The 14,017-nt window shown below is 32.7% G+C and overlaps 1 protein-coding gene across 2 annotated transcripts in view; it reads left to right on the top strand.

Moving 5' to 3' along the window:
* LOC144957819 (uncharacterized) overlaps positions 1 to 14,017 on the top strand; it is a 73,807-nt gene that overhangs the window by 20,040 nt on the left and 39,750 nt on the right. For both annotated transcript variants that reach the window (XR_013642219.1, XM_078889276.1), the window contains exon 2: positions 13,050 to 13,850. Coding sequence is in view for 1 of the 2 variants with exons in the window: in XM_078889276.1 (XP_078745402.1) it covers positions 13,050 to 13,850 (801 nt within the window). In the remaining variant the exon portion in view is untranslated. The remainder of the gene's footprint in view (positions 1 to 13,049; positions 13,851 to 14,017) is intronic.

Below are 14,017 nucleotides of genomic sequence, written 5' to 3'. Positions count from 1 at the left end.
TATACATTATCTCTAATTATGACATTAAACCATGAATGTTTTTAACGCACATTTTCAGGGTTTGACACTATATTTACTGTACTTCTCCAGTAACATTGTCGAAGTTTTTAGATATTTGATACCACAACACTTTTAGATAACAGCTGGTGTTTTTTCCTCAAATTTTATCGATCTGAGCAGATAATATATTTTATCCCAGTGAAACGCTGTCCTAACAGCTGCTATATTTTTTTAAGATGATAACCCAAATGATCAGTAACACCCAATGTGTAAGACGTAGACGTGCAGTCTTTTAGTCGGTAGTGTAATATCATACAAAAACATCTGTCAAATGCGTAGTAATACCTAATGGCGATTTACAAGACGGTCAAAATTTATTAAATAAAAGTTTTCAGGACAGAATATATCAATTGAACCTAAGAAATTAATTTTTTTCAAAGCCAAAATGTGTGTGATGTAATTGATTTTTTAAGCTAAAATTTATGAAATATAAACTCGATAGCAAAAATTTATCTAACCAAAACATTTGAAGTAAAACATTGTTGGCTAAAAATGTGAAGTTAAAGTTTTCTTACCTACATTTGGGAAGTAATCATTTTCAGGTCAAAGTTTATGAAATACAAACTGTATGACAAAAATGTATGAAACTAAAGTTTTTTTTTATCGAAATAGTGTCTGGTGAAAAAAATAAATAAATAAAAATTAAAAGTTTTGTGGTCATAATGAGTAAAGTAAAAGATTTTTCGACCAAAATTTATAAAATAAAAGTATGCGTGTAAAAATGTATGAAATGAATACTTTCTATCCAAAATCTATGCAATGAAATGTTTTTAGACCAAAATGTTTGTAGTAGTAGTATCTTGATAAAGTTTATGAATAAAGTATTATTTCTAACAAAAATATGTGAAGCAATAATTTTCCGACCAAATTGTCTGAAATGGACGTTTTCCAATCAAAATGTGAAAAGTAATAATGTTCTGACCCAATTATGAAATGAAAATTTTCTGTCAAAAATTGTATGAAATTAAATTTTTCTGGTCGAAATGTGTAAAGTAAAAGTTTTCTGACCAAAATATAATAATATTATGACCAACGGTTATGAGATCAGAATACATATTCTCTCCAAATTGTCATTCTATCAAAAAATTGTATGAAATTTAAGTTTCTAATCAAAATGTGTGAAGTAAAAGTTTTCTGGTTAAAAATTGTATGAACGTTTGCCAGCAAAAATGTATGAATGTTTTCTGGCCAAATATATGAAGTAAACAATTTTTTAGGGGGTCAAAAATTATATATTTAGAATATTCTTTTGACAAAATTGTAGGAACGTCAAAACCACTGAAATAAAATTTTCAGGATAAATTGTATTAACGAAATTTTCCAGGCAAAATTTTGCGAAGTAACATTTGTCTGACCAAAAGATGTAAAGTATACTTTTTCTGACCAAAATGTGAGAAAATAAAATGTTTTCTACTAGAACTTCATAAGGTAAATGAAACTTTTTTTTTGTTTTGACAAAACGTGTGTAGTAATAGTTTTTCTGTAAATGTATTGTATCATAAATTATTGAAACCGTTACAAAATAAAAGACTTTTCCATGTCTTTCGCTTTTTGAGGCCTTCTCGAGGATTTGACAAAGGCAGAAAGTTTTGAATTTTCAAAGTGCTGACTACTTACCCTGCAGAATTACCATCGACAGAGTAGAGACATAGCAGATATGACTGGTGATCCTATATTATTACAGACAGAAGCAGAGATGTCCTACAATTGTTGTAGAGGTGCGATGTCGGATACGACACCCAAAGTTTTGCCATAATTTTCAATTTTATTTTGTTACCATTAAAGTATAACGTTTACAGTCGTCCTTCTAAAATTATCAATGACATGATTAATGTCGATCCCACAAAGGTTATGAGTAAACGGCAGGGGCCAAATAACCTCAACTACAGGCGTGCGGGCTATCCTTGAACAAGACAGTTCAAACCCTAGTTCAACCTATTTCAAAAACAAAAAAAAAACAAAACAAAAATACTCCTTACAAAACCTAAATGGTTTCGGAAGAGTTTATTCAAAACCTGCAGTTGAAGTTCAATCCTCTCTGTTTCACTCTTTTAGCTCCGAAAGTCGATGGAATCACTTCGTAGTTTAGTAAACCAAAACCAAAATCAAAACCAAAACCAAGGTCAATGTCACCCAAAAGATAAGATAAGGGATATGAAATAGAAATCTCACCAAAACGTGTAAGATTCGAACTATTTCCAATGAAAAAACAGTTTACAAAACCTGCATTTGAATTGCAACCCTCTCTTTTACACTGTTATAGCTCCAAAGGTCGCTTGAATTACTTAGTAGTTTAGTAAACCAAAACCAACCCAAAAGATAAAATTAGGGTAATAAAGTGCTAGACGTCGACCCAAAATGAGTGGGAAGTAAAAATTTTCTCGCAAAATACAGGAAACAAAAGTGATCTGACAAAAATACCAAAATGGAAGTTTTCTAACCAATTACGTGTGAAGTAAAATTTTCGTGACAAGAAAATTTTAAAGTTAGAGTTTAAGTTTTCTGGCCAAAATTTATGAAATAAGACTGTTCTGTTCAAAATCTATGAAATTTAGTTTTATAATGAAAAAGAATTAATGAAATGAAGACTGTACACGCTAAAATGTATGAGAAAAAATATCCTGAACAAAATGTTTGAAATGAAAGTTTTCATGATAAATTTTATTGCGTAATATTTTATATCTGAATAATATATATGTACATAACGTTTATAGCTAAATTTTATGAACTAGCTTTTTGTTGTTGCTTTTTTTTTTATTCTAATGTGTGAAGTAAAAGTTTTGGGCCCCAAAAAAATATTGTAAAGTAAAAGCAAAAGTTTTTCTGGCCAAATTGTGTACAATATAAATTTCCTGGCCAAAATTGATGAAATGAAAATTTTCTGTCCATATAATGTATGAAACGTTATCTTTCTGGTCAAAATGTATGAAGTAACGGTTTTCCGGGTAAAACACATGAATTAAAAGTTTGCTTGCAAAAATGTGTACAATAAAAGTTTTCTGGCTAAAGTATATAAAGTAACATTTTTCTGGCTAAAATGTACGATGTAGCGGTTTTCAGGACAAAATGTGTGAAGTTAAAGTTTCATAGCCCGAAATGTGTTATATAAATTATCAGTCAAAAAACCAAAATGTGTATAGTAGAAATTTGTTGCTATGATAAAATCAATGTTTTGTGTGTGTCTCTCTGTGTGTGTGTGTGTGTGTGTGTGTGTGTGTGTTCCCCCAAAAAATTATGAAATGCACGTGTTCTCGTCCTCAACGCAAAACAATTTCTTGTCAAAATTATAAAATAACTGTTTTCAAGCCAAAATATATAAATTGAAAGTTTTCTGACCAATGTAGATAATTGAAGTAATATATTTTTGGTCAAAGTAATTGAAGTAAAAGTTTTCTGGCAAAATATATATGAAATGAAAGTTTTCCGGTCGATATATTTGAGATAAAAGTTTTCTTGTCAATATGTGTTTAGTAATATTTTGATGACAAGATTAATGGGGTTTGTTTTTTTTTAACCCAAATTTATGAAAAGAAAGTTTTCTAACCCCAAAAGGCGAAGAGAAATCTTTTTCTGGTCAAATCGTATAACATCAGTTTTCTGACCAAAATGTTTGATATGAAAGTTTTCTAGTCAAAATATTCCAAGTCAAAGTTTGTTGGGTTTTTTTTTATTTATTTCTTTTTTTTTTTTTAATTTGTTTATCTTTTTTTTTTTTGCTGTTTCTTTCGAAATATTTATCTATTTATATATTTATTTTTCATTTGTTTTTTTGTTTTGATTTGATTTTTCTTTTGTCCCAAAATACATAAAATAAAAGTTAGCTGGTCAAAATATATGAAATTTAAAAAAAATCTGATTGAAGTACGTGAAATAAACTTTTCTGGTCAAAATATAGGTTACTAGCGATTTTTGATGTTTCTTTAATAAAGCAGGTGGTCGGTTAACGAGGTCAAGAGATTTTCTTAAAGATCATTTGAAACCGCCAAAAAAAATCTGATTGAAGTACGTGAAATAAACTTTTCTGGTCAAAATGGCGGTTTCAAATGATCTTTAAGAAAATCTCTTGACCTCGTTAACCGACCACCTGCTTTATTAAAGAAACATCAAAAATCGCTAGTAACCTATATTTTGAGGTTATTTGGCCCCTGCCGGGGAGAAGAACAAAGGTTTACTCATAACCTTTGTGGGATCGACATTAATCATGTCATTGATAATTTTAGAAGGACGACTGTAAACGTTATACTTTAATGGTAACAAAATAAAATTGAAAATTATGGCAAAACTTTGGGTGTCGTATCCGACATCGCACCTCTACAACAATTGTAGGACATCTCTGCTTCTGTCTGTAATAATATAGGATCGCCAGTCATATCTGCTATGTCTCTACTCTGTCGATGGTAATTCTCTGCAGGTAAGTAGTCAGCACTTTGAAAATTCAAAACTTTCTGCCTTTGTCAAATCCTCGAGAAGGCCTCAAAAAGCGAAAGACATGGAAAAGTCTTTTATTTTGTAACGGTTTCAATAATTTATGATACAATACATTTACAGAAAAACTATTACTACACACGTTTTGTCAAAACAAAAAAAAAGTTTCATTTACCTTATGAAGTTCTAGTAGAAAACATTTTATTTTCTCACATTTTGGTCAGAAAAAGTATACTTTACATCTTTTGGTCAGACAAATGTTACTTCGCAAAATTTTGCCTGGAAAATTTCGTTAATACAATTTATCCTGAAAACTTTTATTTCAGTGGTTTTGACGTTCCTACAATTTTGTCAAAAGAATATTCTAAATATATAATTTTTGACCCCCTAAAAAATTGTTTACTTCATATATTTGGCCAGAAAACATTCATACATTTTTGCTGGCAAACGTTCATACAATTTTTAACCAGAAAACTTTTACTTCACACATTTTGATTAAAAACTTAAATTTCATACAATTTTTTGATAGAATGACAATTTGGAGAGAATATGTATTCTGATCTCATAACCGTTGGTCATAATATTATTATATTTTGGTCAGAAAACTTTTACTTTACACATTTCGACCAGAAAAATTTAATTTCATATAATTTTTGACAGAAAATTTTCATTTCATAATTGGGTCAGAACATTATTACTTTTCACATTTTGATTGGAAAACGTCCATTTCAGACAATTTGGTCGGAAAATTATTGCTTCACATATTTTTGTTAGAAATAATACTTTATTCATAAACTTTATCAAGATACTACTACTACAAACATTTTGGTCTAAAAACATTTCATTGCATAGATTTTGGATAGAAAGTATTCATTTCATACATTTTTACACGCATACTTTTATTTTATAAATTTTGGTCGAAAAATCTTTTACTTTACTCATTATGACCACAAAACTTTTAATTTTTATTTATTTATTTTTTTCACCAGACACTATTTCGATAAAAAAAAACTTTAGTTTCATACATTTTTGTCATACAGTTTGTATTTCATAAACTTTGACCTGAAAATGATTACTTCCCAAATGTTGGTAAGAAAACTTTAACTTCACATTTTTAGCCAACAATGTTTTACTTCAAATGTTTTGGTTAGATAAATTTTTGCTATCGAGTTTATATTTCATAAATTTTAGCTTAAAAAATCAATTACATCACACACATTTTGGCTTTGAAAAAAATTAATTTCTTAGGTTCAATTGATATATTCTGTCCTGAAAACTTTTATTTAATAAATTTTGACCGTCTTGTAAATCGCCATTAGGTATTACTACGCATTTGACAGATGTTTTTGTATGATATTACACTACCGACTAAAAGACTGCACGTCTACGTCTTACACATTGGGTGTTACTGATCATTTGGGTTATCATCTTAAAAAAATATAGCAGCTGTTAGGACAGCGTTTCACTGGGATAAAATATATTATCTGCTCAGATCGATAAAATTTGAGGAAAAAACACCAGCTGTTATCTAAAAGTGTTGTGGTATCAAATATCTAAAAACTTCGACAATGTTACTGGAGAAGTACAGTAAATATAGTGTCAAACCCTGAAAATGTGCGTTAAAAACATTCATGGTTTAATGTCATAATTAGAGATAATGTATACCTGGTTTATAAAATTTACTATTCCTACACAAAATTTTTGTTACATTTTCAATTAGGTTATGTCTTGGTATGATAACCATAATATAGGACATGAAGTGATGGAATTGTCTTTTCATTTTTTTTCATCAAAATCTATTTCACGAAGTGAGTAACTTGGCAAGGACATGTAATTGTATTAAGTAATTGATCAATCAATATTGTGTATTGTAATGATTGTTGTGTTTCATTTATTTATTTCTTGCTGCGAAAAAAAATTCAAGTCCATGATACAAAACACGAAACCCGCCGCATGTCGAAAATGACGGGTACAAGTATTATATCAGACAAGAATATTTTTTATTAAAAAGCAGCCAAGTTAAATAAGTCCGTGTGTTAAAAGTTGTTGGAGTTTTACAAAAGCTTTTGTCACAAATTCTTTTTAGTTTTGATTCAGATGTAAATTTTACATTAACCCAATCAAAATGTTTCCAAAAATGATATTGGGTAAAGAGAATATGACTGTAAAACATGATATTGGGTTTAACTCGTGTGGACACATGGACATTGCTTATCGGTCGTATTTCTATTTAATTGATCCTACGTGAAATTTCAATGAAAACATTCACCTCCTATTGCACCCATCTACAAGTCGTATTCACATAGTGAAGAGGCTTTAATTGGTCGATGGATAGATTGTTTAACTACCATACCAAAACGTCTTGATTTCGAATTCATGTTCTAATCTCTATACCGGAGGTTTCTACAATATCAACATTGTCTACGGGGATTGTATTAAGTGTATGACGTCATCTCATTTATTTTACCAGACCTAGACAAGAACGAGACCTACTTTAATTGCATTAAATAAAATTCTCCGTCGTCTTATTTTAAAAAATAAAGCAAATGGCATTTAAGACTGAAATTACAAACTACAAGACCCGCTTTAGAAAAATGACCCAAGAAAAAAAAAACAACACAACCATACATGATAATTCTTCCATCCCAGTACAGTAAATCACTGTAAAAACTACATAATTCTTTAAAATTGATTGTTTGAGACGACAAGGGTGACAGCAAACAGACACTTTGTTTCTAAATTCACCAATTAACCATGTGTCGATTTCATATGGTGATCCCTTTCGTTGATAAGTGGTAAGGCGTTTAACTATTAAACAAAACTTCTCATGATTAAATCTGTATAGAGATATTACACCTATTTTAAGTCAGTTTGAACCTATGATTATTAAAAAAATATATCAACATTGATTACCGCGAGTAAAATTGTGCGTGACATCGTGTTATTTCGGACATTTTCGTATTTAAGATTCACAGACATCACCAAATCAGGACAATGCAACTACTAACGTGTCTGTGATTACGGTTTATTAAGTCCAGATCATAATTTGTTAATTCGAAAAATAGTCGTTTGGTATCATCGATTCTAAAATCCGTTTTCAAAGAGAGGAGGGGAATACGAAGAAAGGGGATTTGACTGACATGGTATCTACTTTAATCTGTTTTTCTATTAACAATAATCTGAATCGAATAAAAGTGTTCATCATAATTTCAGTGTTGAGTTCACTTCTTGAAACGAAACGAATGTACTCGTATTTGTTACAGCCTGCACTATCTTTGATTTATCTCTTCTTCGTTTGGTGGGTAAATTATCTTTACGGTCGCATCATTGGACACGCGTGATAATTATTTTTTAATGAAGATGTGTATATATCAAGATCTTTTTTAGTTAAATAATGGAATTTTTTTTTTTTTTTTTGATGCTAGAAATTTTAAATTCATGATGCGATGGTAATGGCGAGGTGACACAAAATAAAATGAGATATTTAGAATGTAGTGTCCAATGAGGCGAGATAATCAAAATTACAGTCACAGTTACTTAAGTTGATAGTATAGTATTTTTTTTTTCTATAACGTTTTCGCGAAGTCTTGTGATGAATGACTAAATAACGCGAACTAATTATTTAGAGCAGCTGTATTCCATTTATTGAATTAGACTGTAAAATATGAAGAAGGAGGGGGGTTACACTTGGAGATGATCGCTGTTAACTAATCATCGTTGTCAATTGGGTGATAACACGAACGGAATAAAGATGTACTATCGAAAAGTACTTTCAGCTTGATCCAACAGACCTAGCTACCTTATCATTGTGTTGTATGGATAGGGGAATAAAAACAACAAAACAAAACAAACAAACTCGAACCCACTCCTTTTGTGTGTAAAGCGAGAGCTCTACCAATTGATGTTCCCTTCTAGAGGTTAGGTAGCGCACTTTTATCCTATCGATCAGAAGACTGGTGATAATAATGTAACTGTATTACAAACCAGTATTTAAACGAGAGAACATCTAAAAAAAAAAAAAAAATAACAATAATAATTTTAAAAAGCAGTCAGAACGTAGGGTTTTGACTTTTAACGTAAAATAAACCACCAGGTGCAGTTGTAAGAAAGAAAACGAATACCAAGACTGTTTCTCACGATATTTAATCTTCGAGGTTGTTTGAAAACGGGTTTATCTAAATATAAACACGAGAGGGCGATAAAGCCTGTGAACTCTCAAGCAGGGAGGGTAAATGTGTTCCAGATGTGGGTGTGGAAACACGCTCAAAAGCTAATGAGATTTGTAGATATTTGTCATGGGAAAGTTTATAATAATTCTCTTTAAAAAAAAAAAAAGTTCTAAGTCCAGGAGTCAGACCTGGGAATTGAATAAACACTCCTTATACGATAGCGTGGTCCAGCGGCGTGGTCTTTGCTTCGTATCTTAAAGGTTTCAAGTTCGATTACCCGTTACGCTGCGTGGTATTTAACAAGTTACCTTGTTTTACCTCATTTTTACGGCGCTGAGCTGCGGCTGATGCCTTTGTTATGTCAGTCTTCATTTGGACTAGACACTAAAGACACATTTCCCATTGGGAATTAAGAAAGGGATATTCTATATCTAATCAATAACTATAAGTCATTAGACTCAGCTGCTCTGAATGACCTTGACCTATTTTTTTTTTGCCGCGCTGCTGTGCGGCTGACGCCTGAGCTATTTGCCCTTTGACCTTTGAGGGAATCAATGGACTTTTAATTGATTAAATTAATAAGTCATTAGACTCAGGAGCAAGAAACCAATTTAAAAGAACAACGCGGCTCAGCGTTATAGTCCTTGGACTGTACTGTGTGACCTCAATTTGCGCTGCGGCGCTGCGGCGCGGGTGAATCAGTCGGAACCTAATAACACCGGGATAGGATCCTTTTAGCCGTTCAATCAGCTGTATAGCCCTATTATTACGCAATTAACGATTCGATAGCCTACATAATCGATGACAAATCGAACACTCAATAAACACACGCGCTCATCTTACTGATCAAAACAAACAATGCGTATTAACAGTTAACAAATAAGAAGAAGAAAAAAAAAAACGTCCAAAGTATCAATCAAACGGAATGAGAACTAAACATTGGTATAAGAGATGATGACAACCAATCGGATACTAGATATTTGAACTTGTAGGTTTGAAAGAACCAATCAAATGATTTCAATAAGCATTAGTATCAGAAAACTAGGTCAAATACAATCTAATAGCCAATAAGATAATTGTATATTTAATCAATAACTATGAGTCATTAGACTCAGGTGTACGAAACGGACTTATTATAAAGCATTTGACCATTCGATATATAATCGAACTCAAAATGGGAATTGAATAAACATTCAATAACAAATAATAACAATGAGTCCTTATAAATACATAATCAAACTAAAATCAATACATAATAGATCTAAAAATATCGATTAGCAGGTAAAAAAACGATCACACCAATCATCCACATCCATCTTTTTAATCTGGTTCTAGTCATTCAGCTCTCAATATACTACTATTGTGTTGTAGATGGAATATTTCTAAGTCCTTTAAATTAAGGTTCTTAGTAGGAAGTTAGAATTTGCAACATAATGCAGAAAGACTTAGGGAAGTGCAGCCTAAAGAGTCAAAAAGTAGAATGTCGAATCCCGGTTCGATGAGAAAGACTATTTTATAGCCTATTGTAAACTGTCCCCACAATTCCTTCAAACCGCTCCTCCTACTTATTTTGACCACCCCATGTCAGTCTAAAACCGGCCCACTAAGAGTAAAAGCTAATCATACTCAACCTGAAACGTGTTAAATCCTAAATATTAATGCTAAACCCCGGCCTTTATGATATAATAATATTTTCATAAATGTCAGTTTTTCATGCCCAAACTGGGACTCACACGATAGCCAGTCCACCAACGGTCCCACACGTATCATTCACTGACCAAATGCTACTGAATTACCTGCATCGTCAACTCACTAAACCCATTTGCTGGAATAATTGACCATTTTGCAATAGAATTCTTGTGCACCCTTTTTGCATAAGCTTTCTCTCTTACAGTGTACTGTCTTTTTTGTGGGTTTCTATTTGTCCAAATCCAATTCAAATAAAACAAGATTGATGGTCTGATATGTGGTTACTTTGTACGTTGGTGTTATGTTTGTTTGTTTGTTCTTAAGGGTTTTACGGCGCTTGCAACACATTTAGGTTATATCACCGCCAGTAAAAAGGAAGAAAATGGGATAGTAAAAAGTTCTAGAATTATAATTAAAGCACCCAAGAGAAAATAAGACAAAGGGGAACTGGGAACAAAAAGGGATCAGATGTAGATTCCAAGAGCACACCACCAATGAACTTAGTTTGAGATCACCTATAAGTCTCATCCGGACACAAGCACAAAATCCAACAAAGAGGAATACACTCAAATGCTTACATTATAAATTCAAAATAACAAATATAATAATACATAACAGAGAGATGATTTACAATGAAAAAAATATCATCTCCCAAAACAATAACTATGCATTTGACTGTTTCCCTCCCAGCTAGGACTCCGGCCAGGGCCAGGACAAAACCAAGTAATCTCATTCCAAGACAAAGACAGAAAGCATGTTGGAAAACAGATATAAGGGGATAGAAGACACAGTATGTACCCCCCCCCCCCCCCTGTCATGGTCTCGAGTGAGTAAAGAGCTACTCGACTATGCATAAAGATATATGTAGAATGAGTCCCCAGGATTTACTAGTTACTATAAATGAAAAACAATTAACGATTTGTTTACAATGAAATAAAAAATAATGATGAAATTTAATTAAAAGAGATAAATAGTGATCGTGGCAGTTACAAATAGAGATGTGAATATATTACGTAACTTATGATAATATGTCAGGTTCGTAAGTTTACGTTTCCAGGCTGTTGACGGGCTTGGATGATATATTCCTCTGATAACAGGCTCGGGCTCGTAAAATTCCACTTCCAGGCAGTTGGTAAGGGGTTATTGTATAGTTCTTTGACAGCGGGCTCAGGTTTGATCCTTGAAGATTATACAATCAAAGTTAAAAGCTCCGGCGTCTTAATGGTGGAGATATAATATCCACAAAGTCCCAAAAGATAAAAATCTTCCAGTATATATAAGGAATAGAGCGACTGGCCGTCTGGCATAGATTGTGGAGAGAAGTGAGTGTCGAATGTTAGACCTATCAGCTTTTATAATAAGTGGCTACGTGACAGAATGTAGAACGAAAAGTATTCACTAATTAGAAATTAATTCGAGGGAAGGCTATAAAAGGAAAGACGATCTCATATTACAAGGTAAAGTTTATCTAAGCCTACCGAAATATAACTGGAGTGAGATGAATTCAGTTCTTAATAAAATAAAATTTAATAAGATAATTGTGAACAATCTTTACTGTGACACACACCCCCCCCCCCCTGCTCACTATGGGAGGTCAGGAACCCCACCCAATATGTTGGTGTTAGTGTTATTCAACAAAGTGTCATCACGGTGTTTAATTATGAGGTCTATCGCGTGTTGGTTCTGTGATGAGTTGGACATAGTTCGGTGCCTCAATTATATTGAGACAATTCGATGCATTGTTATCTGACTCGTCATTCACATGGATGTTGAAATCCCATAAGATGTAAAGATTGTCTTTTGTCGACAGATCGATGAAATACTGTTCAAATTCTGTCAAAAACTGTCTTCTCGTTATTTGTTTTTGGTAAATGCTGTTGGGCGATAAATAAGAGCAACGTTAAGTGCATGTTTTGTCTTTTAGTTGACATCCGATGGTTTCGAAGGTAGTTGGCTTAGTTGTTATTGTTATTTTCTGTAAGGCAATATTTATGTTGTCAACTATCATTACCCCCCCCCCCCCCCCCCTGTAGACCTTTCCGGCTTTTCTTGATCACATTGTACCAAGCAGGTTTTATTTTACTAATGATGAAATCACAATTTTCCTTTTTTAACCACGTCTTTGTTATGACTATAATGTCATTGTCGTTGTCCAAAATGTGTCCATAAACCAGAGTTGTCCTTTTATATTACATACTGATCTTGTGTTAAACAAGCCACGTTTCATAAGGGTTTACCCTGTAAAAGGTTCTCACAGAAGGTTGGTGGGGCCAATGAATCCAAAACAATTTAGGTTTTTGACCTGCAATTAAGAATACGTCACTCCCTGATAGTAAACAAATACATCAAAAGTGGGGAACCCGCAGGGAAACACACACACACACACACACACACACACACACACACACACACACACACATATATATATATATATATATATATATATATATATATATATTACGCACAGTCACTTATTTAAACAAATACTTATCTCCCTTGTACATTAAAATAGTTTGAGACGAGTCTTTAGAGATTCCAACTATTGAAAATCAGGTCTAAAATTTAAGTCTGTAGATACCCATAAATGGACTGGCAACCCATGTAAAACTGAAAACTTAATAATAATAATAATAATAATAATCCACTGACCAGTTCTCTTATCCACGTGTATTCATTATCACTCTTGTATAATCCATTTATCCACAGAAATTTGGTCGATCACCACAGGTTAATTTCGACATTCCCTTCAATGAACAATACCCTCAAGAGATTGTCTACTTTCGTACCAATCATCTCTTCTTACGCCAACTCATGCGTCATCGATTTTATGGCCCACGTCTAAGGAAAAGCTTAGGAGGAAGATACCCCAGTATGGGCTTATTGTTGAAAAAGCTGATGAAACCAACTGATTCTCTCAGGAAACATGTCAACGAAATGCTAGTCAGAATTTTCCAAGACCAACAACTCGACAAAAGCATAATTCAGGCTTTAGGAAACTCTGACATTTGTCGTAAAGCTTGTGAATACATAAGACATTTTGACGCCAAACTTAATCAAACTCATCTGCAAAGTGTAGATGGTGAAATGCTTGAAGGTCAATATGATACGTGGATGAGTGAAAATGAAACCATTCTGGATTGTATTTCAGACATGAGAAAAAAACGATTTCCAATGCCTTCTGGTGCGCACCGCAATTCAAGTCAGGAGACCCAAGATGATTTGGTTACGTTGAGGAATATGAACATGTTCTGCAAAAGTGAACTTTCTAATAGAAAAGTGAACAAAACTAAAGATAAACTTGTAAATGTCGAGACAATTCGGTTGGCCAAAGGCTATGACGTGGTGGATCTAAACCTTGTCTGTATTCATGCCAGAATTGGGAGAAGTCCGGGTATGCCTTTTGATCCTTCCCGGAATTCAATGGAAAGTGTGAAAGCTTTGTGGGACTTTGCACGTCCTTATATGGATCGAGGGCTTCATCTTTTTATAGCTACAGATTATGCAAAGGTACGTAAACTCATAGCTCTTGTATACACCGGCGGTCGGTCAATAGAGCGAAGTTGTTTTGTGCCGCCCTATATTTTCCGAAGATTAGCATGTAGCATGTCAACCAAACAAAAAACTTCAATTTTAAAATTTTGATAAAATTAAAAATTTAGCACATACTGCTTTTT

Source organism: Berghia stephanieae, chromosome 12, assembly GCF_034508935.2.
Source record: "Berghia stephanieae isolate SIO BIC M18660-M18661 chromosome 12, UCSD_Bste_1.3, whole genome shotgun sequence".
Lineage (NCBI taxonomy): Eukaryota > Metazoa > Mollusca > Gastropoda > Nudibranchia > Aeolidiidae > Berghia > Berghia stephanieae.
This window is presented reverse-complemented; position numbering and strand designations above follow the sequence as displayed.